This window comes from Notechis scutatus, chromosome 2 (assembly GCF_049901735.1).
Source record: "Notechis scutatus isolate UNSWTSFEM ecotype Mainland chromosome 2, rNotScu1.2, whole genome shotgun sequence".
Taxonomy (NCBI): Eukaryota; Metazoa; Chordata; class Lepidosauria; order Squamata; family Elapidae; genus Notechis; species Notechis scutatus.
Window position 1 is genome coordinate 267346090 of NC_142010.1, and position 27023 is coordinate 267373112.

At 49.1% G+C, this 27023-nt stretch overlaps 1 protein-coding gene across 10 annotated transcripts in view; it reads left to right on the top strand.

Moving 5' to 3' along the window:
• IL11RA (interleukin 11 receptor subunit alpha) overlaps nt 1–27023 on the top strand; it is a 110908-nt gene that overhangs the window by 49028 nt on the left and 34857 nt on the right. For 4 of the 10 annotated variants that reach the window (XM_087958721.1, XM_087958724.1, XM_087958720.1 and 1 more), the window contains exon 2: nt 8219–8329. Coding sequence is in view for 2 of the 10 variants with exons in the window: in XM_087958723.1 (XP_087814849.1) it covers nt 23790–23792 (3 nt within the window). In the remaining 8 variants the exon portion in view is untranslated. Of the gene's footprint in view, nt 1–7311; nt 7434–8218; nt 8330–17627; nt 17938–23709; nt 23793–27023 lie in introns of those variants that run through there. The other 6 variants (XM_087958729.1, XM_087958726.1, XM_087958723.1 and 3 more) reach the window with 4 other exon arrangements.

The window sequence follows — 27023 nt, forward strand, 5'->3', positions numbered from 1 at the left end:
GCTGAAGGTGGTTGGGTGGCATTTTTCTGCAGCTTTCTTCATCAGCTGCCTGAAGTTTCCTTCCCAAGTTATCCGCCTTGCAAATGTTTACTTCTTGCAGAGTCATAATTTATCCCTTGACTGATTGTTTGCCAAGCTGCAGTGAAGAATGGCAGAGCAGGAGGGGGAAAATATGCTGTGCTTAAGGCTGAGAAGCCTCTGGAAGGGACGGGTGGAGAATTCGCAGCGAACCGCACATTTAAACAGATTAAATAGAGTTGGGAGGGACCTTGTAGGTCATCTAGTGCAACCCCCCTCCAACCAAGCAGGAGACCCTACCCCATTTCTGACCGATGGCAGTCCAGTCTCTTCTTTGAAAGCCTCCAGGGATGAAGCTCCCACAACTTCCGAAGGCAACTTTTGTTCCGTTGGTCCATTTCGAAGTTAAGAAAGCATTCCAAAAGTGACTTATGACTAATTTTCACACTTACGACCGCTGCAACATGGTCACGTGATCTTGCTCGCCCGATGTGTAGAGAAAGGAATCCGGAGCAACCTTTCAATTTATGTGCGTTCTTCCACAGGAAGGAAAAAAAGGTCCATCAAACTGAGTGAATCATAATCATAATAGAGCTGGAAGGAACCCTGAAGGTCTTCTAGTCCAACCCCCGGCTCAGGCAACCCTATCCCATTTCAGACAGTCTCTTCTTGAAAACCTGCAGTGTTGGTGTTGGAGCACCCACAACTTCTGGTGGCAAGTTGTTCCACTGATTAATTTGTCCTCACTGTCAGGAAATTCCTCCTTAGTTCTAAGTTGCTTCTCTTCTTGATTTGTTTCCACCCGTTGCTTCTTGACGTTGCTTTAGGTACGTTGCAGAATAGCTTGACTGCCTCTCCTTTGGGGCAGCCCCTGAGATATTGGAAGACTGCTATCATGTCACCTCTAGTCCTTGTTTTCATCAGAGTAGGCATATACCCAATTCCTGCAACCGTTCTTTGTATGTTTTCTCCTCCAGGCCCCTCGTCCTCCTGGTTGCTCTTCTCTGCACTCTTTCCAGAGTCTCAGCCTCTTTGTTTATACCATGGTGACCAAAACTGGATGCAGGATTCCAAGTGTGGCCTTAACAAGGCCTTGTAAAGCGGTATTAACGCTTTGTGTGATTCCATCCCTCTGTTAATGCAGCCAGGAGTCTGTTGGCTTTTTTGGCAGTTGCAGCAGAAGGCAAACTTTCAATCTGTGGGCTGCTTTCTTCCCCAGGAGGGCGAAACGGCCCATCAAACAAGGGGTGTGTGTGTGTGTGTGTGTGTGTGTGTGTGTGTGTGTGTGCTTCAGCCAAACATTTCAAAACTTAATCCAGCCTGAATCTTGGCAGAATTGGATACCACCACGCATGCGTGGGTGTGCACACAAACACAAACACACACACACAATTTTCTCCACTTGGCAGTTTCACAGCTTCTAAAAGGGCTAAGATTAGAGAGGGACAGATAAGGGTGCCAATGGAGGCGCTGCCTCGGGAGGCCAAGCATTAAACCAGCCCAAGTGAACACAAAAGATGCCCACACACAGACACACACATACAGACAAAGCTTGCAAGGTCTTTTTGCTGTGCTGAGCCAGGAGTTCTGGGGGAAGGCTGGGAGCGTGAAGAGCAGGTGGGCCCTGGGATTTTCAGGGAGATCACAGGGCCACAATTGAACTCCTACCCAGTGCTGTTCACTTATCAGACCTGGCTGCTTGAAGATAGGTGGATTTAAGGGGAGTGGACTTCAACTCCCAGAATTCCCTCGCTAGCGAACTTTAAGATGGGTGGACTTCCATTCCCACAATTCCCCAGCCAGCATGCTTTCAGATGGCTGGGCTTAAATGATCCAGGATTCCCCATATGCTTTAAGATGAGTGGACTTCAACTCCCAGAATTCTCCATGGGGAGGCTTCGGTTCCCAGGATTCCCCAGCCAAGATGCTTTAAGATGAGTGGACTTCAACTCCCAGAATTCTCCATGGGGAGGCTTCGGTTCCCAGGATTCCCCAGCCAAGATGCTTTAAGATGAGTGGACTTCAACTCCCAGAATCCCTCATGCTTTAAGATGGCTGGAATTGGATGGGTGGCGGAAGGCCTGCAGTGAGCGTGGGATGTCAGTCACTCAGCCAGCTTTGAACCCTGACGAGACATGCTTGGTGTGGTGGAACCTGGGGTCAGGGCAGGAGGGGGCACTCAGAAGATCTCCCCCCATTTTGCTCCTGCTTTTCTCCTGCCCCAAAGGAAAGCAACCCTCAGCTGGGCCTCTGTGTCCATCAGCCTCCGACCAGCCAGGCTCTGCAAGACAAGATGGCGGGGGGGGGCTTAGAAATGGGGTGTGGGGGGTGACGCACCCTCAAACGGGCAGCTGTCCTCCATGGTTCCATCGGCTGATGAAGGATACTCTGGGAGGCCGTGTCTGAATACAGAATGACAGAGTTGGAAGGAAACTTAGAGGTCATCTAGTCCAACCCCCTGCTCAGGCAGGAAACCCTACACCATTTGAGGCAATTGACTGCCCAGTCTCTTCTTGAAATCTCCAGGGATTTGAACTGCATTCAGATGGACCCTCTGCCCATGCCAGCGAACCTCATCCAGGACAAACAGAGGGCAGCCCTGCTCGGCTCTTGGCCTCCCCAGGAAAAAGGGGGCCAGGCCCCCTCCCTTTCCCCCCACCACTGAGGGGGCACAACGGGCCCAGGAGATGCCAGCCCCAGTCCTCTAGGCTGGCTTCCCTTCCTGCTGCGGAAGGGAGAGGCCGGGACTGACCCCAAATGGCTTCCTTCCTCTTCTGCTAAATCTCCCACAAACACACACACACACACACACACACACACACACACACACACACACACAAACACACACACCTGCCATGCCCGGATCACAGTTCCCAGCCTCCCCAGCCGGCTTCTTGGGAACCCTTGAGAATTGCCACTTACTCAATGGGGCCTCAGGAAGAAAGAATTCTGTGCTGTCCTGATTATCGTGCCTAAGACTTCTGGATTATGTGGAAGTCCGTGTGTTGTTTTTTTCCAGCGAAGAACCTGGTGACTTTCTTAGAGGCACTGAATGAAATTCTGCTGAATTTCCCCAAATCAGAAGTCTCCAAACTTGGCAACTTTAAGACTTGTGGAATTCTCCAGCCAGCCGGCTGGAGAATTCTGAGAGTTGAAGTCCACAAGTCTTAAAGTTGCCAAGTTTGGGGACCCTTCCCCCAAATGATGGATGTCAGCAAATCTGAGCATTGGTGTGTGTGTGTGTGTGCCCGAGTTTATCTGCCAGGATCCAGAAGATCCTGTTTTTAAGACCCTTATAGAGACCCTGCTTTATAAAGCCCTAGTAAGGCCACACGTAGAGTACGGCATCCTGTTTTGTTCACCACACTATAAAAAAAGAGGTTGAGACTCTAGAAAGAGTGCAGAGAAGAGGAACCAAGATGATTAGGGGAAAGAAAGAAAGAAAGAAAGAAAGAAAGAAAGAAAGAAAGAAAGAAAGAAAGAAAGAAAGAAAGAAAGAAAGAAAGAAAGAAAGAAAGACATCTGAGGAAACCATGGATGGACAGAAGATATGTCTAGTTTAAGGAAAAGGAGGATGGGGTGTCATGATAGCATCTTCCAATATCTCAGGGCTTCCCACAAAGAAGAGATGTAAAAAAGATGTTGAGACTCTACAAAAAGTGCAGAGAAGAGCAACCAGGGTGATGAGGGGACTGGAGGCTAAAACATACAACGAATGTTGCAAGAACTGGGCATAGCTAATCTAGGGAAGAGAAGGACCAGGGGAGACAGGAGAGCAGCCTTCCAGTATTTGAGGGGCTGCCACAAAAAAGAGAGGGTCAAATTATTCTCCAAAGCAACAGACAAGAAGCAGCAGATGGAAACTAACCAAAGAGAGAAGCAACCTGGAGCTCAGGAGAAACTTCCTAACAGTGAGGACAATTAACCAGTGGAACTCCCTGCCCCCAGAAATCGTGGGTGCTCCATCACTGGAGGCTTTTAAGAAGAGACTGGACAGGCACTGGTCTCAAATGGTATATGGGGCCTCCTGCTTGAGGGGGGGATGGACTAGACCTCCAACTTCAAGGACCCTCCCAACTCTTATTTGATTGATTGTGTGTTGTGCCAAACGAGGGTCCCACTCAGGCTGGGGATGGAAGCTGGATTTGTCCATCTTCAGAATCATAGAATTGGAAGGGACCTTGGAGGTCTTCTAGTCCAACCCCCTGCTCAAGCAGGAGACCCTAAACCATTTCAGACAAATGGCTGCCTGGTCTTTTTTTTTTTTTTTTTTTTAAAGCCTCCAGTGATGGAGCACTCACAACTTCTAGTGGCAAGCTGTTCCACTGGCTAATTGTGCTGCTCCCTGTCAGGAAAGTTCAACTGCTTGCTTACCTCTTCACCCTTGGTGGACGGCAGCTTCTTGAACCCTCCTGTGCAAGCAGAAGCCGGCTAGGAGCAATGAAGGCGGCGCAGCCTCTGGGGTGGCGGGTTCAAAGGGGGCTGAGGAGAGCATCCAGCCAAGTCTCAATGGTGGAGAGCAGGACAGGGCAGGGCAGGTGAGGGGGACCCAGTGTGCAAAGCCTGTCCTGGCCCCGCATCCCTCGCCTCGTGGGGAAGTGAGGTTGGGGGAGCAGGTCCTCTGCCCAGAAGCCCCCCCCCCCACCTTCTTCATGGGGAATTGAGGGGAGGGGGGCAGAAGCCCCTGCAGCACCTGCCTTTGGCAGAATGGGGAGGGGGTTTTGAAAAAAGCAAGCAGGAAACTGGCCGGGGGGTTGAACCTGTCCATGGGATAGGAATTGTTGGGTCTCTCTTTCCAAGATTAGAACCCACAACCGGTCAGTGGAGGGGGTGTCCAAGGAGCAAACCTTGGGGCGGGGCACAGGCACTGCTTCTGGGGAAACATTGGCAGGAATTGAGGGAGGGGGGCCGAGTCAGGCTTTGGAATTTGGAGCGGCCCTGGGGGATTCTTTTTCTTGGCTGGACAAACGAAAAAGAATGAAGTTACACACACAACGACAACAACAACAACAACCCTGCTGGCTCTGGTTTCCAGAAAGTTTGTGAAGGGACTGGCTGTGTCATGGCGTTTTCAGGCAGGGCTGAGCTCATGTTTCTTTGGGCTCCAGTGTTTAGATTTTCTAGGGCTGTATTGTAACATCAGAAGTTTTCCTTTGAGTTTGCAAGGAGCAATATTGCGCTGGTTTAGTTTATTTTCTTTTAGATCTGTTTTTACCCAAGTTACAGATTTGGGGAAGTGCAAATGCTATTCAGGAGTGGATAACTGGGCAGGCTGGAAACCCTGTAAATAAAATAAAATAACATAAAATAAAATCTCAGAAGGTTTGCTGCAGTTTGGCAATATTTCCCACCCTAACATTGATTTTTCACCAACTCTTGGCACTTTATTTTCTTTTCCTTCAATGTATGAATAATTTGCTTGTTTATTTGTTTAAGTTTGTAAGCTGCCCAGCTCCATTGGCTTGACGTATCAATCATGTACAAAATTTAAAGTAAAACAATCCATACGGTCGATGGGATTGGCCAGGGGAACAACCTGCCACAAGATCCTTTGGGTGGGCTATCAACCTTTTCAGCTAACAAATCAACGAAAGAAGTTTCTGGATGGTGTTCGGCTGTAGGTCAGAGTTTCTCGGCCCCTTTAAGACGCGTGGACTTCAACTCCCAGAACCCCCCAGGCAGCCCACCCTCCTTAAAGCAGCCAAGGTGGAGGAATTTGGGGGCTGGGTCTTGCCATGCCCAGCAGCTGGCGAACTTTAAGGGCCAGCCAGCCACGGAGCTGGGAACTTGGCTTTGGCGGATTAGATAGGTTTCTTGATATAAAAATGGCTAGTTTGTATTACTCTATAAAAGTCAACAGTTGAGGTTTGATGATGTTATTTTATTCTACTGCACCAAAAGAAATAGAAAGTCAAGGCTCGTTCTTTCTTTCTTTCTTTCTTTCTTTCTTTCTTTCTTTCTTTCTTTCTTTCTTTCTTTCTTTCTTCTTTCTTTCTTTCTTTCTTTCTTTCTTTCTTCTCTTTTTTTCTTTTCTTTTCTTTTCTTTTCTTTCTTTTTTGCCTTTGTCCTGCCCTTTTCTCTTCCCCTTTTCCTCCCTTGTTTTCCCCTTGTTTTCTTTTGTATCTTTGTGCTTTATATCGTATTTGGATAATCTAATCAATGTTTTGAATTACAAAGAATGAACCTAAAAAAGAGCTGGGAATCAGTCAAGGGGATCCAGTGATCTCTGGAGCTCAGGTGGTCCTACCACCCTTGTGGCCTATCCCAAACAAGCATTTGGAGAGGGAGGAGGAGCAGGAGGAGGACTGGGGGGTCCTTGGTGCTCTCTGACCTTGGTTGTTTTGTTGCAGACGGTTCATGACCCAACTAGGGGACATCATCAGTGCCAGAAGGGAGTGGGGCTTTTGAGAAGAGGAAGGAGGAGGAGGAGGAAGGCTGTGGAGACCTTGGTGCTCTCTGAGCTTGGTGTTTTTCTGACAGATGTTTCATGACTCACTAGGTAACACCCTCAGTGCTAGAAGGGAGAGGGAGGGTTTTTTTGAGAAGAGGGAGGAGGAGAGGGGGAGGGGGAGGAAGAGGGCCGTGTAGTCCTTGGTGCTCTCTGAGCTTGGATGTTTCAATGACCCAACTAGGCAACACCATCAGTGCCAGAAGGGAGTGGGGTTTGTGGAGGCCTGCCCTTGTGACAGAGGTCTCCAAACCTGGCAACTTTAAGACTTGTGGACTTCAACTCCCAGAATTCCCCAGCCAGCATTTTAATTCCCAGAATTCGTGCTGGCAGGGAAATTCTGGGAGTTGAAGTCCACAAGTCTTAAGAAGAGATGCTAACATTGGAGAGCCCTGCCTGGTGGGATTGGTGCCCATGGAGAGGATGGGGCTGTGCTGAGGGAGAAGCCGAGGGGCCGCCTAGGCTCTCGGCCCAAGCCCAACCACCCAAGAGGCTCCTCTTCCCAACTGCTTGTGGTTCAAGGTCCGGGAAGCCTCCCAGAGGACAATGCAAAGGAAGGGGGGACTTTGTGAATAAGGAGGGAGGAGAAGGAAGGAAGGAGGATGGCCAAGGAAAGGCCAGTGGCACCCAGGGGTTTGCGGGGGGCTGGAGGAGCCCTTCCTGGTCCATGTTCCCAGCTAAACAGGGCCACATTGCCAAGCGCTTACAGGCAAAGCATGGGATCGTGTGTTGAGAAATTAACGTGTGGGAATTTCTTTCTGGAGGATCCAATCTGAGTCGGTCACCGGCACCAAAAGCTTTTTTCCCCCCCAAGCTTCTTGACTCATGTTGGAGCCCATGCTCAGAGTACGTGCCCTGGGCTCTTCTACATATTGCATTTATACAGTTATATGGTTTACACCAGGGGTCCCCAACCTTGGCAACTTTAAGCCTGGAGGACTTCAACTCCCAGAATGACTCTCAGAGCGTTATTATTATTATTATTATTATTATTATTATTATTATTATTATTATTATTATTATTATTATTATTATTAACATGCTCTGATGCTAAGGAGTTCTACTCCCCCCTCCCCACCTGAAAAAAAGAAATCTGCCCCAAATGCCAAACACAAGCGGAGGAGAGGAGGTTCAGTTTCCGTTTTACTTTCACAGCGCCAAGCAGCTCTAGTGCAGAACAGTTGAGCTAAGCCACGCCCAGGCTCTTGGCTGTCTCCTTCACAGCAAACACTGTTTCAGTTTCCATGTTTCAGTTTCCAAACTGCCCTCAACTCTCTCACACACTGACAGGATGCTAACCAGACGAATAAGTGGGAGTGGGGTAATAGGAGTGATGAGAAGGTTAATAGCAATAGTAGTGCAGACTTTGTAAATAGTTGGACAGTGTTGAGGGAATTATTTGTGTAGCAGAGCGATGGCATTTGGGGAAAAACTCTCCTTGTGTCTAGTTGTTCTGGGTGTGCAGGGCTCTATAGCATCATTTTGAGGGTGGGAGTTGAAACAGTTTATGTCCGGGATGTGAGGGGTCTGTAGATATTTTCCCAGGCCTCTTTTTGACTCGTGCAGGATACAGGTCCTCCATGGAAGGCAGGTGGGTAGCCATTGTCTTTTTCTGCAGGCCTAATTACTCTCTGGAGTCTGTGTCTGTCCTGTTGGGTTGCAGAACCAAACCAGACCGACCCAGATTGGATCCTGTAACATTATCCTGGGACACATAGATTCACCTCCCATTTCCTCCTTGTTTCTCTCCAGATCCTTTGGTTCTGCTACTGTCGGAATTCCCACCCAGGAGGATGGTTCTTTGCAGAGGTTCACCGTTCCATCCAGACTGATGAAAATGTAGCCAGAAGGGATCTCGTGACGGTGAGTGATCCATGAATCTGGTTTTAAGAAGGTTTAGAAGAGTCCTAGCTGGATGGAACCCGAGTCTTCTCCAGAGAGGACCAGATAGTTGACCTCTGCTGAGGCGAGCTCCCTTTTTCACACTTACGTTCTCCTGGAAGTTGGATTCTTCTTGACCTTGGCAGAAACCTCTCATCACTGTCACAAGAGGCCGTGTGGATCCAAAATGTCGATCACTTGGCATGAATCTATTGAATGAAAATATTTAATTTGGCTAACTTGCGATCAGTACTACAGTCATCTATATAGGTAAAAGCGAAATGCCCCTCACGCATCATCACAAAATCTCCAGAACCGTAAAGTCTACAAACTTGAAATTTGGCCCGTAGGTTCCTCTTGGCTTCTAGGGCCTCCCTAATAAAGGATTTTGAAAAATGGCCATCAGAGCATTTAGAGTATTTCCTATATTATTATTATTATTAACACGCTCTGATGCTAAGGAGTTCTACTCCCCCTCCCCACCTGAAAAGAAATATCTTCCAAAAGCAAAACACAAGCAGAGGAGAGGAATTTCAGTTTCACTTTTAGTTTCACAGCAGCAACCAGCTTTAGTACAGAACAGTTGAGCTAAGCCACGCCCAGGCTCCTTGCTGTCTCCTTCTTGCTCACACAGCAAATACTCTTTCAATTTCCAAACAGCCCTCAACTCTCCACATACTGACAGGACGCTAGCCAGATGAATATCCATGGATGCTGGTAGGCAGAGGCAGAATTTCCCTCCCCCTTGTTTTCATTCCCAAATACTAAGCCTGATCACATAGTTTCGTAGTGAAGCACTGGTATTGAGCTAGTAATTAATAAACCTGGGTATTAGGTCATATATCATGTTATGCTTGCTTAGACCAGGGGTCCCCAAACATGGCAACTTTAAGACTTGTGGACTTCAACCCCCAGAATTCTGGGAGTTGAAGTCCACAAGTCTTAAAGTTGCCGCATTTGTAGGTCCCTGCTCTAGTTGGCTGAGGAATTCTGGGAGTTGAAGTCCACAAAGTTACCAAGTTTGAATTCTCCTGGCTTAGATATTTCAGGCAGTTGGCTTTTGATGAGCTTGCCGTGGGCTACCCCCCCCCCCCTTCTGCTGGCCTGCTGGCCCATTTCAACGAACCCCTTAGTAGTGGAAACAAGCTGGACATGCAGAACTTTTGCGTGGTGGCAGATCACCATGTCTTTTGGCCAAATTGAATGCATGCTTGTGATGTCTGTGCAGCTGTTTGCCATTTCAAAAGCAGAAAACATGAATATTTATTTAGTCCCTCCGCATTTATATAACCACCCGTCTCATCTGCGAGACTCTGGGTGGCTCATGAATTCAAATCACAAAAAAAAGGAAAGGAATCGTAGAAATGAAAGCAATTCACAAGTTGAAATAATTGAAACCGATTAACCAGAAATATGAAACACGGGACAATGCCAACCAACAGCTTATGGCCAATGTATTCATTTTGCTTAGTTTTCTTAATTAAGATCATGGCATGCGGCCCTCTCAATTCCTGGCAAATAGATGGGGAAGAAATGGAGGTAGGACAGGTTTTCTTTTCCTGGGCTCCAAGATCACCGCCGATGGGGACTGCAGCCAAGAAATCAAAAGAGGCTGGTTCCTGGGGAGCGAAGTTATGGCAAATCTAGGCAGCACACTCAAAAGCAGAGACATCCCCCTGCCAACCAAAGTGGGTAGAGTCAAGGCTCTGGTCCTTCCCGTGGCAACGTGTGACTGTGAAAGTTGGACCCTAAGGAAGGCTGAGCGCCAAAGAATGGAGGCCTTTGAACTCTGGGGCTGGAGGAGGAGACTCCTGCGAGTCTCTTGGACTGCAAGGCCATCCAGGCGGTCAGTCCTAGAGGAGATCCACCCTGGCTGCTCTTTAGGAGGCCAGATCCTGAAGATGAAGCTCAGAGACTTTGGCCGCCTCATGAGAAGGAAGGAAGGGACTCCCTGGAGAAGAAGAGCCGAATGCTGGGAAGGGTTGAAGGCAAGAGAAGAAGAAGAAGAAGAAGAAGGGGACGGCAGAGGAGGAGGGATGGAGACACTGAAGCAGTCGGCGTGAGCTTCAATGGACTCCGGGGGATGGTAGAGGACAGGAAGGCCTGGAGGAACCTTCTCCATGGGGCCACAATGAGTCGGACTTCACAACTTTGCAACTAACAACAACAACATTAGTTCTGCAGGTTCCACACCCCCACGAGGTCCCCAAATCTGATTCTTTCAGGCCAGTCTCACTTAAGAGGAGGTGATGTTCCCAAGGGTGGGGGAGGGGGTTATGCGCCATGGCAGAAAGGGGTCTCTTCCTGGACCCAAAACATGCCCCTCTGATCAGAGGTGGGATTCAGCCAGTCCTGACTGGTTCTTGGACCCCAGATTTAAGGATTCACTGATAGACAGGTGCCATAAATGTTTGCATGCACCTCATCAGCCCGAAGGCTGCCCATGTTGTGGTTAGCCGGCAGCAGGTGTGGACGGCTGAGGAGAGTGAGGACTCAGATGAGGGGCCAGGACCATCAAGGAGTGGATTGCTGCCTTCGGAGATTGTGGGGGCTGTCAGCAGTGATGAGGAGGTTCACGAGGAGCCTGTGCCAAGTGCGTGTGCAATGCAGGGCTGCTCGTAGGACAGAGCAGTTGCAGCAGCACAGGCAATTCGGGAGTAAGGCTTCAAGGTAATGGCCCCACCTTCAAGAAGATAAAAGGCAGCTGTGAATCGGACTTTCTTTGCAGGAAGCAAAAACATTTTGAAACTCAGCCTCGTGGACATTACAGTATCCTGAGTTTGTATTTGGAGATTCTTGTATTGCAACTTATTTCTTGTCTGTTATCTTTTGGCAAGTCTCACACAGTTTGGCAAGGCTTGTGCTTATCACAGCTAATTATTTTGCAAAAGCATTACAAGGTTTCTGTTCCCTTTGGATTGTGTTTGATTTGCTGGAAAAGGGCGTGGGTCAGAACAGTCCGTGGGAAGAATCAGGGACCGAGACGCTGCCTGCTCTCGGAGCAGATCCTGGATGCATTTCAAGTTTCCAAACTCAGAAGCAGAATCTTCCTTTGGCTCCCAGTGTTTCCCCTCTCCAAGCCCCTCGCCTTTCCTGCCCCCCACTATCCCCCCCACTTCAGGAGCCAGCCAGCCCCCCAAATGCAGGCCTGCCTGAGACAAGCTCCCCCTTTATTCTTCCCTCTCCCCCCTCCCATCCCATGCTTTACATCCTCCTTCTCTGGCACGGCACCGTCAGCATCTGGGCTTGATTAAAGAAACATGGGCACCCTGTTCGGTCCAGCGGAGGCGATTTGCCTCCATTGGCTTTGAAACCCGTGTTTCCTGAAGCCGCCTCTTACTGGGGGGAGGACAGGACTGGAGCCCCAGCCAAGGCAAACGCACCTGAGGGAGTCTTGTCTTACCCTTCTGCCTGCCAGCCGGCCCCCAAAGGCGGCCCCTCGTATTTGGGGCGATGGGCCGGGAGGGGAAGGCTGGGTCTTTGGCTCGGGTTCAGCTGACAGGGGAAGGGGCCCTGCCGGCTGTGCCCCAGGGAAGGCAGCCAGAGGCTCAGCGGGAGGAGCTTGCAAAGAGGAGCGGGACAGAAAAGGAGGGAGGGGGGTTTAAGGGGAGGGGGTCAGCCTGTCCTCCCAGGATGCCTGCTTCAGTCTTGCTATTGTCGTTTTTTCCAGCTTTCGCTCTCTCTCTCTCTCTTTCTTTGTCCCCTGGTCCTTCTCTTCCCCAGACCAGCCAGGCCCAGTTCCTGCAACTGTTCTTCCTATGTTTCAGCCTCCAGTCCCCTCATCCTCCTGGTTGCTCTTCTCTGCACCCTTTCCAGAGTCTCCACATCTTTTTTTTATAGTGTGGTGACCAAAACCGGGTGCAGTTTTGTCCCAATTACAGACACAAGTTGAGGCCTACCTGTACTAATGAGATAGGGTCAGTTAGGGCTGATTATCTGTTCGAATTCTGCACATGCCCTGGGTTATGACTTGCATAGATTCAGAAGGTGGCCCAGGGTGGGTCAAAGGCCCTGGGCTCTTTGCAGGGGTGGGGGGAATTAGCAGGAATCTGGTAGCCCCTTTTCAAAGTCCAACATTTTATCCAAAAGCCTCCATTTTTGTGAGCTGCACCTTCCTTCCTTCATCAGAGGAACGGAGGGGCTAATTTGAGGAGGGAGAGAAGACAGGTTGGTAATGCCAACGCAAGTCCCCGTGAGGCTCAGGACTGGCACCCTTTCAATTAACCAACTAAAAGGTATTATAATCCCAGAGTGTTTCACAATGGAGCCCAAGGAGGTCTGGCTATATTTTTGCCAAGTTAGAAACAAAAGGATTTGGGGGGCATGTTTTTCATTTAGTTGGAAAACTCATGAGAGATTCTGCCTCTTCGTTGCTGGAGTCTCTCCTTCTCAGCTTTGTTACTAGCAGGGATGTCCAATCTTGGCAACTGGAAGGCATAGGGATTTCAACTCCCAGAATTCCCCAGCCAGCCATGAAGTCCACGTGTCTTTTCTTTTGAATACAAAAAAAAAATATTGAATAAATTGTTAAAAACTTTGGGTGGGGTGTGATCATCCTGACAATCCTGTTTGTCATACATATGATGGCATGATAAGGTCCATGTTTCAAATGTTGGAAGGGGCGATCCTTGAACCCACTCCACCACCCCACCTTCCCAGCACTGGTTCCCCTGCCAACGTTCCCTTGGAAAGGCAAAGGAGACCAAAAGGGCTTTTTGTCTGCCAAGCCAGCAGCTCTTCGCAGACTGCCCCGAGGCCGTTTGGGCTCCTGGGATGCAGGAGGGACTCCCGGGGCAGCGGAGCATTGCAGAAGAGGCGGGGGCGGCTTCTTTTGGAGGCAGACGCTCTGTGGGGGAAAGGGGGCCTGGGCTCCAAGGGGGGCCTGGGCTCCAAGGCCCAGCTGGGTCTCTCTGTCCTGCCAGGATGCTTCTGTCTAGCGGTTGGGACTCTGCAAGGAGAAGAAAGCAGGGGGTTGGACTAGAAGACCTCCAAGGTCCCTTCCAGCTCTGCCTATTCTATTCTATTCTATTCTATTCTATTCTATTCTATTCTATTCTATTCTATTCTATTCTTCTGTTCTGTTGTGTTTTCTATTCTGTCCTGTCCTGTCCTGTCCTGTCCTGTCCTGCCCTATCCTATCTTATCCATTATTGTATTCATCATTCCAATATTCTGTTCTATTTTCTATTTCTATGCTGTTCTAATGTTTTGAACGGGACTCTTGACACTTCCTGGAATTGCCAAGAGCTTGGAAGAGGTTCAAACCCTGCCCTATTTAAGGGGTATCTCAAGAGAGACCCTTCCCCAAACTCAAGCCTTCTGCCCAATGAGAGGGTCTCCTGCTTGGAGCATCCCAAATAGATGTGAAACACACACACACACACACATGGAAAAATGGAGGAGGAAGATGTTCATTGCCTTGAGCTATTTATAAAAATAAAGGTGGAAGATAAATGCAGATAGTCCTCAACTTACAACACTTCATGTAGTAACCATTCAAAGATACAATTCCACCAAAGAAGTGGCTTCTCACCATTTTTCACACTTGTGACCATTGCAGCATCCCCACAACCACGTGATGAAAATTCAGACGCTTAGCCACTGACTCATAGTTATGACGGTTGCAGTGTCCTGGGTACAGGTGAAATTTGGCGCGTGGCAATCCGAATCCTGCAGCTGTTCTCCATATGTTTTAGTTGTCTGACATGGTAGAGCAGGGGGCTTGACTAGAAGACCTCCAAGGTCCCTTCCAGCTCATTCATAGAATAGAATAGAATAGAATAGAATAGAATAGAATAGAATAGAATAGAATAGAATAGAATAGAATAGAATAGAATAGAATAGAATAGAATAGAATAGAATAGAATAGAACAGAACAGAATAGAATATAATAGAATTCTTTATTGGCCAAGTGTGATTGGACACACAAGGAATTTATCTTTGGGTACATAAGCTCTCGGTGCACATAAGGATAAAATAAAATAAAATACATTGACCAAGAATAATAAGATACAACACTTAGTGATAGTCATAGGCTACTAATAAGCAGTCAAATCATACTAGAGAACAAATAATATAAATCGTAAAGAGACAAGCGACACGATTATAGTCATAAGTTGGAAAAGATAGGGAATAGGAAGGATGAGAAGAATGATAGTAATAGTAGTGCAGACTTAGCAAATAGTTGGACAGTATGGAGGGAATTATTTGTTTAGCAGAGTGATGGTGTGCAGGAAAAAACTGTTCTTGTGTCTAGTTGTTCTGGTGTGCAGGGCTCTATATAGTGTCTTTTTGAGGGAAGGAGTTGAAACAGTTTATGTCCGGGATGTGAGGGGTCCGTGTAAATATTTTCACAGCCCTCTTTTTTGACTCGTGCAGGATATACAGGTCCTCCATGGGAGGCAGGTTGGTAGCCACTGTTATTTCTGCAGTCATTCAGTTCATTCATTCAATTCATTCAGCTCTATTCTGATTCTGATTCCCTCAACAGTCTTGACAAACAAGGCCATAAAATCACGTATGACTCACTCAACAACTCAGCGGCTTAACAATAGAAATTGTGGTCCCAATTCTGGCTGTAAACCAAGGATTACCTGCACCAGCGGGCTCAGGGGGTTCACACTGAGCCGAGGAGGGGTGGGCAGGGCTGGCTTTGAAGTCTGGACCGAGTTTATTGCCTGCAATGTCTGCCGAGCGGATCTGAGCAGCTCCTGGAAGATTAAGGACGCTGACCTTTGCAGGCCTCCCAGATTAAAGTAATCCAATTGCGGCACCAGCAAAGCAGATTTAATTCGCTTTACAGGCCTGTCGTCCTGTTTTCCGGATCCACGCAGTTTCCTGAGTCAGGGCCCAGCCAAACGGGGGAGGGGGGGCAGCAGCACCTTATGGCATAAATAAGGACAGGGAAACTAAGCCACCCTCTCCCCCGTTTTGTGTGAATGCACCTGAGAGGGTTTTCTCTGAGCCAGCTAACCATGCTGTGTGAAGGTAACCAGGTAAATGCTCTGCAGTCCAGATGCAGGTCGGTTAACTACTTAATTTAATTTCACAAAGAAAAAGAAATTTCCTGACAGTGAAAACTCTTAGCCAGTGGGATGGCTTCCCTCCAGACCTGGTGGGCGCTCCATCCTTAAGAAGAGCCTGGACAGCTATTTGTCTGAAATGGGATAGGGCGTCCTGCTTGAGCACGGGGTTGGACTAGAAGACCTCTAAGGTCCCTTCCAACTCTGCTATTCGGTTACTCTGTTAACTAATCATAGGAACAGCTGGCCTTCCGAAGTTGTGGGTGCTCCATTGCTGGAGGCTTTTAAGAAGAGATCGGACACCCATTTGTCTGGAATGGTACTATAGGGTGTCCTGCCTGAGCAGGGGTTGGACTAGAAGACCTCCAGGGTCCCTTCCCACTCTGTTGATCTCTGATCTTCTGTTGATCTCTGAAAACCTGGAAACAGTCCCCATATTTTCAGCTTAGCCCTCCACGTTGTTTCCCCAAACTTCCCAAATTCCACCATGATCTTTCTCGCTTTCTTGGGCATCTGAGGGAGATGGGGAGTTAAGAAATAGGAAGCATGCATGAAAATTGAACAGATACATTCTCCTGCAGCCGGCCTGCTGGCTGGTTCTGTATCGGCAGCCCTTCCGAAACCAAACCAGGTACCTGAACCTTCTTTAGAACAGGGGTGTCCAACCTTGGCAACTTTCAGCCTGGCGGACTTCAACTCCCAGAATTCCCCAGCCAGCAAAGCTTCCGCTGCTTGGAGGGGTGTAGTAAAGAGCCCAAGGAAACGGGTGGAACTTAGGATGTTCACTACTTGGAGGAGATGCAGGAAGGAGTAAAGCTTTCTTTGCCCAGCGATTGTGCCAGCATCGCTCAGGTGGCTTCTGACAACCCGATGGGCACCTGCGCTGTTTTTCTGTCTGCCTTCGTTGAGCCGACAGCCTCAAATGCAGAACTTAAATCCAGGGTTTGCAGTACTCACCCTGGGGAGGGAGTATTTTACTACTTGCCAGAAGAAATGTGTGGACTTTGTCCTGCGCTTGGCTTTGGGGCACGCAGGAGATTTTTACCGTCAATCCTGCCCCTCTGGATTGGGAGCCTTCTGGTCAAAGGCAGGTTGTTTGATCCCAGTCAAAACGGGGGCCTGGGCCGGTGAATTGGATCTCTGCCGTTGGCCAGGGCTGGATTGTATTCAGCACACCTGGTGGATGGCGGCCTGACCCCTGTGTGAGAGATGGGATGTGGCTGTAGCCACGAAAAATAATGTTTTACATGTTTATATTGTTTTTGTTTTTAACATTTTATTTGTACGGTGCTCAAAGTCTCTCTAGAAGTGGGGGGGGGAGAGAGAAAGGAGAGAGAGATGATAAGAGAGAGAGATATGATAGAATGTTAGATAGATAGATAGATAGATAGATAGATAGATAGATAGATAGATAGATAGATAGATGATAGATTAAAGAGACAGAGAAAGATGATAGTAGAGAGAGATGATAGAAGGATAGAGGGATAAATGAGAGATTAGATGAGAGAGAGATGAGAGAGAGAAAGATACAGATAGATGATAGAGATAGATGGATGGATGGATAGATAGACAGACAGACAGACAGACAGATAGATGGTAGATACCGTAGATAGATAGATAGATAGATAGATAGATAGATAGATAGATAGATAGATAGATAGATAGATAGATAGATAGATAGATAGATAGATAGATAGATAGATAGATAGATAGATAGATAGAGATAGAGAGATATATTAGATAGATACATAGATAGAGAGATTAGATAGAGAGATAGATTAGATAGAGAGATAGATTAGATAGACAGATAGGTAAATGGAGATAGAGAGATTAAAGAGAGAGAGAGAGAGATTAGATAGACAGACAGGTAAATGGAGATAGAGCGATGAGAGAGAGAGAGAGAGAGAGAGAGAGATTAGATTAGATTAGATTAGATAGACAGACAGACAGGTAAATGGAGATAGAGATTAAAGAAAGAAAGAAAAGAGAGAGAGAGAGATATTAAAGAAAGAGAGAGAGAGAGAGAGAGAGACCTGCAGGGCTTTGCCCGGCTGCGGGGAGGAGAGAAGCGCTGCCTGCAAAGCGTCGCCTCCGCCCCAGCCGGGGAGAAATCGCGCCTCGCTCGAAGCGCGCGGGAGGCTGGAGAAGTTTGGCTGCCTTCCGAAGGGGGAGGGCGAGGGGGCCGCTCAGTGCCAGCCCGCCCGACGTCCGCCCTCCTCCCGCCCGCAGAGACGCCCCGGCTCCTCCCCGCCAGCGCCGGAGGGTATTAGCCGGGCAGCGGCGGCTGGCGGCATTTGGCGGCGCCGGGACGGGAGAGCGAGCGAGCGAGCGAGAGCGCAGTTGCTTCGCCGTCGGCTGCCCGGCTGGGGCTGCCTTCCCCCGGGAGCCAGCGCAGCCCCGCCGCCGCCGCCGCGGAGTCCCCGGCCGAGGCTCGCTCGGTGGGCAGCGCCCCTCGCCCTGCTGCGGGCGTCGCGGAGCGGAGGCGGCCGGGCGTTTGGGACGCCGGGCCAGCAGCCCGCGGGCCATGGAGAGCCTGGGCGGCCGGAGCCGGAGCAGCCGCAGCTGAAGGTACCGGCGGGGGCGGCCGGAGCTTCCCGGGGATGGGCGGGCGAGCAGCCCCGACGGGGTCCGCGGAGGAGGAGGAGGAGGGGGCGCAAAGGGGCCGCTTCCCTTGAAGGCGGGGGCTCTTGAAGCCTCCGGCCGGAGACGCTCGGGGGGCGGCAGGGCGAAGGCGACCCCCAACCTCGGGGCTCCTGCGCCAGGGGCGCCCTCCAGGTGCGGGACCCGGGCCTTGCGCCCCTCTCGGCGGGGCTGCCCGGGGCGGGGGTGGGCTCAGCTGCGAGGCTTTTCCCGGCCCGGATCCGGCTCTTGGGGAAAGCGGGGCGAAGGGGCGGAAGAGAGGCGGATGCGCTGGACGGGGCGGTCGGGGCTGCCTTACGGGACTCGCGGCTCCTGCACTGCCCGGCGCTTCGCGGACGAGCCGCCTCGCTTCCTTTTGGGCCATGGGCCGGCTTCTCCCGTCGGGGTCCCGCTTGGGACGTCGGGCTGGCTCAGGGAGCAAGTGGACCCTCCCTTCCCTTTTGCTTTAAGCAGGGAGCAAAGTTGACTAGACAACCACCTTTCTTCCCCCTCAATCTCTCCTTCCCTCTCTTTCCCTTCCTTTCTTTTCCTCCCTCCCTCCTTCTTCCTCTCCCCTCCTTCCCTCCCTCTCCCCTCCCCTCTCTTTCCATTCATTCTTCTCTAACCTTCCTTCTGTTTTCCTTCCTTTTTCCTCCCCTCCCTTCTCTCTTTCCCTTCTCCCTCCCTCCCTCCCTCTTCCTTCCTTCCTTCCTTCCCTTCTAATTCCCATCCCTTCCTTCCTTCCTTCCTTCCTTCCTTCCTTCCTTCCTTCCTTCCCTTCTAATTCCCATCCCTTTCCCTTCCTTCCTTCCTTCCTCCCTCCCTCCCTCCCTCCCTCCCTCCTTCCTTCCTTCCTTCCTTCCTCCCTCCCCTTCTAATTCCCATCCTTTTCCTTCCTTCCTTCCTTCCTTCCTTCCTTCCTTCCTTCCTTCCTTCCCTTCTAATTCCCATCCCTTTTCCTTCCTTCCTTCCTTCCTTCCTTCCTTCCTTCCTTCCCTTCTAATTCCCATCCCTTTCCCTTCCTTCCTTCCTTCCTTCCTTCCTTCCTTCCTTCCTTCCTTCCTTCCTTCCTTCCTTCCCTTCTAATTCCCATCCCTCTTCCTTCCTTCCTTCCTTCCTTCCTTCCTTCCTTCCTTCCTTCCTTCCTTCCTTCCTTCCTTCCTTCCTTCCTTCCTTCCTTCCTTCCTTCCTCTTCCTTCCCCTTCCTCCCCTTCTTGTTCCCATTCCTGTTTCCCTTCTCCTTCTGGCATTCTCCGGGAGCGCTTTGAGGGATCGGGCAAACATTTCCCCATTTAAAAACTTTCTGATGACATGGGAAAACTATGCAGCACGAAGCTTAATGGATGGAGGCCTTTTTTTCCCCCACTTTGAATTTCCATTGTACGAAACCAGAGGAAAATGTAGACGGCTTACTGGAGCTTTGAGGATGGGCTGAGGGCAGCAAGAACTCCCCCCCCCCCCCCTGGAATCTTCTAGTTTCCTGGAAAAGTCTCCAGATTCCTGGAGGAAAAAAACCACCCAGGGAAAACGTCTTCCTGAATAGATGATTTTCCCGCCCCACTGATTCCCGCTGCCCCCCTGCAGGCGTTAGAGGAAGGCGGCTGATGGTCTTCAGTGGCCAAAAAAAGGGGGGAGGGGAATCTTTTTTGGCAAGCGAATTTTATTAAAAGGCATCAGCTACAACTCATGAAATGTTATACCTTTCAGTTTAAAAAGGAGCTTCCAGACTTCTGGGTGTTTGTTTGTTTTTTGCACACATACTGCAGGGGAACATTTTTTGCAATGGGAAAAATATTAGGAAGGGGGGAAAAAAACCACTCAGCAGAGCCAAATGGTTGATGTAAAGCAGGGGTGTCCAACCTTGGCAACTTTAAGACTTGTGGACTTCAACTCCCAGAATTCCTCAGCCAGCTTTGCTGGCTGAGGAAGTCTGGGAGTTGAAGTCCACAAGTCTTAAAGTTGCCAAGGTTGGACACCCCTGGTCTAAAGCAATGTTTATTCAACTTTTTCCTCCAAGCCCCTCCCCACAATTTAAAAAATCACAAAGGACCCAAAAGAGCTTTTACTTGCTATATATATAGTCATCAATGTTGATGGTATTAACAATCAAAACAGATGCATTTGTAGAACACGTATTTCTTTGAATCACGTAAAAATAAGAACATGAAACCCATTAGATATAAACAAATAAAATATTATTCATGGGGAAAAAACCGCTATATTTTGAATGCATTAAAACAGTGGCTTCCAAGCCTGTGATCCCCAGAATCCTGGGGCTGAAGGGAGCCTGAAGTTTGTCAAAGGAGGTTTGCAAAGGCTTGAAAAAAAATGTGATGATTTAAAGGTTGAGTTAATTTGGGGTGGGGGCTCTGTGGCCATGGCCTGTGGCCACAAAAGGAATTTATAGGGGGGATCCATGGTGAAGAGAAATGCCAAGAACCACCACATTAAAACACAGTGAGAAAAGTGACTTTTAAAAAATAATAATAATAATATCTGGCAAATAGTTTTGATTTTGTGGGGTCTCGGGACCCTCCGGGGCTCCTTGGGCCATGCTTTAAGAATCACTGCCTTGGAGAAAGGCTTTGCAAACTGCATGGGGAGCTGGTGACCCCCCCTGACAGACAAAGAGCAGTCCTGCCACTGTTGGGCCTGTCACTCAAGGCCATTTCCGATCACCAGATCGAAGCCTCTCCACTAAATAGATCCGCAGCTTGAAAAAAATTGCAAGCGTGGGCAGGATCTATGCAGTGCCCACAGTGGGGAGGGTTCTCGGGTGGGACATTCCCCCCACCCTTGGAAGAATTATTATTTATGAAACTTATTCGATGCAAAGAGCCTGGAAACCAAGAAGGTGCATCTTTGCTGCCTCCTTGAAATCCAGCCACACATTTTTGTGGGTCAGGGGGAAAAAATTGTGAACAGGACCAGCTAGGTAGGAAGAAAGTGATGGTTTGTATTGGTGGCCCCTTCCCTTCTTAGGCTGGTGGGCCTACGCCCCCGTCTCTCGTGTCCTGGTGCCCTTGCAGAGTGTGGCACACATCGATGTGTGTGCCAGTGAGCAAGTGGAAACAGGCAGTCCTCGTAAATTATCTTAACTTATTATTAACTTAACTTATTATTAACTTAAATTATGTGAAAAGAAAACAAATTCAAGAGAACAGAGCAACAAAAGAATAACGATGGAAGGGGCCTTAGAGGTCTTCTACTCCAGCCTCAGATTACAGTTTAGGAAATACATTTTCTTGCACCGCAGAGGGAGTTTTGGGATAAGTTATCTTGCATCGTTCCGATGGTCTTGTGGAGTTAAAGGAGTCTCCAGATCTGGCTTAATCCCTTTGACATTTTTTGCTGCTGGCTGCAGAAGCTGTAAACCTTGCAGCTGGAAGCAGGTTACTCTGAACAAAACCAACTGAGAAAATAGTGTTTGTGTGAAGGCAGCCACTTCACTGTGGCCAGTGCACTTTCCAGCAGTAAGAAGAAAAATTTATTCAAAGCCTTCAAGCTGCAGTTTGTTAGTTGGAAAGGGGGGGTACAGACTCCCTCTGACCTTTTTCCTGCGTAGAGTAACTGGCTCTCCTTCTATGTCAGAGGTTTACTTTACTTTATTGTCCTTGCACACTGTACAGCTAAATTAAATGCCACCTTCAGTGTACATTATAAGTATAAAAATAAAACTCAAACAAACTTCTTTTGCATTCTATACAGGATATTGCATTAATATTGCACTCTACAGCAGAATTCAAAAGAGCTCCTGCCCTGGGATAGAAGCTGTTTTTCAGCCTATTCCTTGTTTTTATTATTCTGTACTGTCTGCCAGATGGTCACAGTTCAAAAAAAGGGGGTGCCTAGGATGAGATGGACCCAATGGTGGGATTCAATTTTTTTTACTATCGGTTCTGTGGGCATGGCTTGTTGGGCGTGGCAGGAGAAGGAGACTGTAAAATCTCCAGTCAGAGGTGAGATTGGCTGGTTCTCCAAACCACTTAAAATTTCCGCTACCAGTTCTCCAGAACTGGTCGGAACCTGCTGCAGAACCACCTCTGGATGGATCTTGGAGAATGTTCTGAACTTTCTTCAAGCTCTTCCAAGGAGGAGAGAGGGCCACCCATGATCTTCTGGGCAAGGATGTTCACCCTCTGGAGTGCTTTCCTTTCTGCCCCTGGACAATTGGCAAACCAGTGCTGTGCTGACTAGGGAATTCTGGGAGTTGAAGTCCACAGGTCTTAAAAGGGCCGTAGTTCCCCACCCTGCCCTACATTGTGGTAGGAAAGGAGCAAAGGTTTTGCTAGCCTTATATTTTTTTAACCAAATCAACCCAGAGTCACACGGCACTTTCAGGATGAAAGACACTATTCAGCTGTGCTTGGCTTCTAAGGAGGAACTGATGGATATGCCAATTTTATTTGTTTGTTTGATTGACTAATTTCTGTAGCCACCCATCTCAACCAGTGACATACTATATCATTAAAAACAAGCTAGCCTCGCTTTAGCCATAAAAAAAAGCTGACTGGGCCTCACTCTCATCTAGAACATAGAATAACGGAGTCGGAAGGGACATTGGAGGTCATCCAGTCCAACCCTCTGCTTGAGCAGAAGACCCATACTGCTCCAGACAAATAGCTGTCCAATCTTACTGAAAGCCTCCCGGGATGGAACACCTTCAACCTCAGAAGGCAAGCTATTCCACTGATTAATTGTTTTACCTGTCAGGAAATTTCTCCGTATTTCTAGGCTGCTTCTCTGCTTGATTAGTTTCCATCCGTTGCTTCCTGTCTGGCCTTCAGGTGGTTTGGAGAATAGCTTGACCCCTTCCTCCTCCTCCTCTCTGGGGCAGCCCCTCAAATATTGGAAGTCTGCTCTCCTGCCTCCCCTGGTCCTTCTCTTCACCAGACTAGCCAGGCCCAGTTCCTGCAACTGTTCATCGTATACTGTTTCATCCTCCAGTCCCCTCATCCTCCTGGTTGCTCTTCTCTGCACTCTTTCCAGAGTCTCCACATCTTTTTTAATAGTGTGGTGACCAAAACTGGGATGCAGGATTCCAAGTGTGGCCTTACCGAGGCTTTATAAAGGGGTATTAACTCTTCGCGTGATCTTGATTCCGTCCCTCTCTTGACGCAGTCTAGGATTGCGTTGGCTTTTTTTTTGGCTGCTGTCGTATACCTCGCAGCCCAACCCACCTCGCAGGGCGGTTGTTGTGGAGAAAATAGGAGGAGGGAATCCTTCCTGGGAGCAAAGCAGGTGAGAGGGAACCCAAATGGGAGAATCAGCAGAGAAAAAAACGGAGGAAAGATCTGATTTGGCCTTCTGGTCCCTTCCGCTTTCTTGCTGCCCAAGAATCGAACCTTCTCCCTTCGCTTCTGGCCCTTGGCCTCCTCCGTGCCGTTTCCGAGGCAAAGGAATCGCAGAGGGCGGCCTGGGAATCGTCGCGTTGCGTTTGTCGGACTAGCCAACAGTTCTAGGAAAGAATCCCCGCTTGGCCTTCCATTTCAGACCCCGAGTGATCAGGCCGGATCCCGAGAGCAGATTTGGAGAGCTGGTTCCAGCACCTCCTGCCAGGGACAGGCCCAGGACGGCACCAATCATTCAGCAGGAGTTTTTCTTGGCTGTCTCCCTTGTTAGTCATTAAAGTCTCCTTCAATCCTCTTGGTTTTTTTTCTTTCTTTCTTTCTCTTCTGTGTTGTTTTGCAACAAACCGTTTGGAAATGCCCGCTGCCTTAGTGAGAAGAGCAAAGTGTGAGCCGCCGGGAGAATATTTGTAGGTCTCTCCGTGACCTGCAGAAAACAGAGAGGACTTATGGATGGTGAGAAGAAGAGGGAGCGGCTCTGCTTTTCTTTGAATATCGCTGGGAAGCAGCGTGGTCTTGCTCATGACTTTTCTTCTTCCTCCTTCCTTTCTTCTTCTTCTTCCTCCTTCCTTTCTTCCTGTTCATTTTCTTTTTTTCTTCCTCCTTTCTCTCTTCACTTTCTTTTTTTCTCCTTCCTTCCTTTCTTCCTGTTCATTTTATTTTTTTCTTCTTCCTATTTCCTTTCTTCCTGTTAATTTTGTCTACAGAAATTCTCAGTCCTCCAGGTCACCGTTGTCCCACAGGTGCTTTTTCAAGGGGCAACTCCTGAAAGTCCAGTTGCTTCTTTAAAAAGCACCTTTGGGATCTCCCGTTAATGTTCTGTTTTCTTCCTCCCTCCTTCCTTTCTTCCTGTTATCTTCCCTGTTCTTCCTCCTTTTTCCTTTCTTCTTGTTGACTCGCGGTTTCTTCCTTTTCGAGTCAGCAAAGGGCCAGTTTAGTCTTCCTTAGCTGCCAATCAGGAGGACCTGCACAGAGGCAAAGGCTTCCTGAGCCTTCCTAGCTGTAAATAATGGATTTTGTGGTGCCTCCTGGGGGAAGCCAGAGCCGTCAGCTGCTTCCCTGGGTAAGGCGATCATTCTTGGACTCTTGTTTATTTTTCCAGGAGTGGCTCAAAAAAAAAAAAAATTAATCTCTTTGTTGAAGGGCAGATTCAGCCCAGGTGTAGATTGCAGGCGTTCGTGGGGCTTCGTGGGGCTGCTTGCAGCTAAAATCAGGAAATAGCTGTGGGCCTGGAAAGTATTGTGGGGCTCTGGAGGCAGCAATTGAAGCCTGTTGGCTCGGAGTCCGTTCACCCAGGTAGCCCAGTTTGTTTAGTGACCATTCAGAGTTACAACGGCGCTGGAAAAAAGTGACACTTACGACCGTTGCAAGCGCCCCCGGGATCACCTGATCAAAATTCGGAAGCTTGGCAACTGACTCGTACTTGTGACGGTTTGCAGTGTCACGTGACAAGCAGTCAAGGGGGAAGCCCAATTCATTTAACAACCACACTACCAACTTAACAACTGCAGGGATTCATTTAACAAACTGTGGCGAAAAGGTTGCAAAATGGAGCAAAACGACTTAAAAATGCCTCACTTAGCAACAGAAATTCTGGGCTCCATTGTGGTCCTTTGTCAAGGACCACCTGCACTTCATGTCTTTGTTCAATTTCTGTTTTTCCAGTCGTCATTTCTACTTCGTGCATCTTGACAGCATTTCTTAGTATAGTAGTAGAGGTGTAGTAGCAGCCGGGGAGAAAGTCGTGGGGAACATGGAGTACTACCACTTGTATGCTTGGGTGTGCGTTTTCCTGAGGGCATGTGTGGTTGTGTTGGCTGTCTTGTGTTTTGGGCCCCACTGAATTGGGCACCGATGGAAGAGAATATTTGGAGCTCAGGGTTGAAACTGTGGGGTCCTCGGTGCTCTCTGAGCTGGGTGGTTTTCTTGCAGACGTTTCATGACCCAACTAGGGAACATCACCAGGGCTAGAAGGGAGAAGGAGGAGGAGGAGGAGGGAGGGGAGGAGGAGGAGGAGGGAGGGAGGAGGAGGAGGAGAAGGAAGGAAGGAGGAGGAAGGGAAGGAAGGAAGGAAGGAAGGAAGGAAGGAAGGATGGAAGGTCCTCGGTGCTCTCTGGGATGGGTGGTTTTCTTGCAGACGGAGGAAGGACCCAAGGAAGGAACATCCTCAGGGCTAGAAAGGAGAGGGGGTTGTGGAGAGGAGGGGGGGCAAGGAGGAGGACTGCAGAGTGCTCGTTGCTCTCTGAGCTTGGTACTTTTCTTGCAGACATTTCACGACCCAACTAGGTACCATCCTCAGGACTAGAAGGGAGAAGGAGGAGGAGGAGGAGGAGGAGGAGGAGGAGGAGGAGGAGGAGGAGGAGGAGGAGGAAAGGGAGGGAGGGAGGAAGGAAGGAAGGAAGGAAGAAGGAAGGAAGGAAGGAAAGGAAGGAAAGGGAGGGAGGGAGGAGGAAGGAAGGAAGGAAGGAAGGAAGGAAGGAAGGAAGGAAGGAAGGAAGGAAGGAAGGCATTCTGAGCATTTCCTCCTCCTGGGTCTGGATCTCTGGGAAAAGCCCCCTTCGGTTTGGTCCTCGTCCTCCTGCCTTCAAGAACTCGGGGGAGCCAGCTGGCATCCTCTTCCCCATGGCAGCCCTTGGTGTGCGGGAAGGCAGCTCTCCCGTCCTCCCCTCCCTTCGTCTTCCCAGCGGAAACTCAACACGCCCAGGGCCAAAAACTGCTGTTTTTGTGGGCTTTCGCCTGCAAGCCCCTCATCATTTTTATGGCTCTGCTCTGACAGGCCTCCCGTGACTCTATTTCTTCCCCCTCTTCATATCCGCAGAGCCGAGAAATATGTGACAGTGAGGAGCAAACTTAATTGCACATTTGTTGACTTATGTGAAGAGGAATGGTGGAATGTTCTTCTTAACGGGACTTTTATCTCCAAGCGGAAGGCCACCCCGTCCCCTCGCCTGCTCTCAACTTAAAGAAGGAAAGCACCCATGAGGCCAGAAGGCCAGGTTGCTGGAGAAAGGGGCTGGGGGGTGGCAGGGGGACATGGTCAGGGGTGGGATTCTACAGATTCGCACCTATTCGCTAGAACCGGTTGTTAACATTCTAAGCAGTCTGGAGAACCGGTTGTTAGAAGAAATTACTGGGCTAATCCTGTAAGGAAGGCAGGAAGGAAACATTCTGGGGTTGCTTACAGAAACTGCCTCTCTGTTAACCCTTATTACATTCTGGGCAGGACCAGATTTTCTGTCTCAGGAACTTCTCTGGAGTTTTTTCCCCTCCTTTGCTGGTACTTTGCTTGTGTGGAGTCACCATTCAAAGTTACAATGGCACTGAAAAAAGTGACTTATGACCATTTTTCACACTTACGACTGTTGCAGCATCCCCACAGTCACGAGAGGCCAGGCGAGGAGATGCGTGCCTCGATGTGAGTGATATTGAGTTGGCCACACCCAGACAGTCACATGACCACCAAACCACGCCCATCGACTAAGCCACACCCACAGAACCGGTTGTTAAAAAATTTGAATCACTGGAGGATTTTCAAGAAGAGACTGGGCAGCCATTTGTCCAGAATGGTATCGAGTCCCCTGCTTGAGGAAGGGTTCAATCAATCAGAATAGAGCTGGAAGGGACCTTGAAGGTCTTCTAGTCCAACCCCCTAGAAGACCTAGTCCAAGGGTTAGACTAGAAGACCTC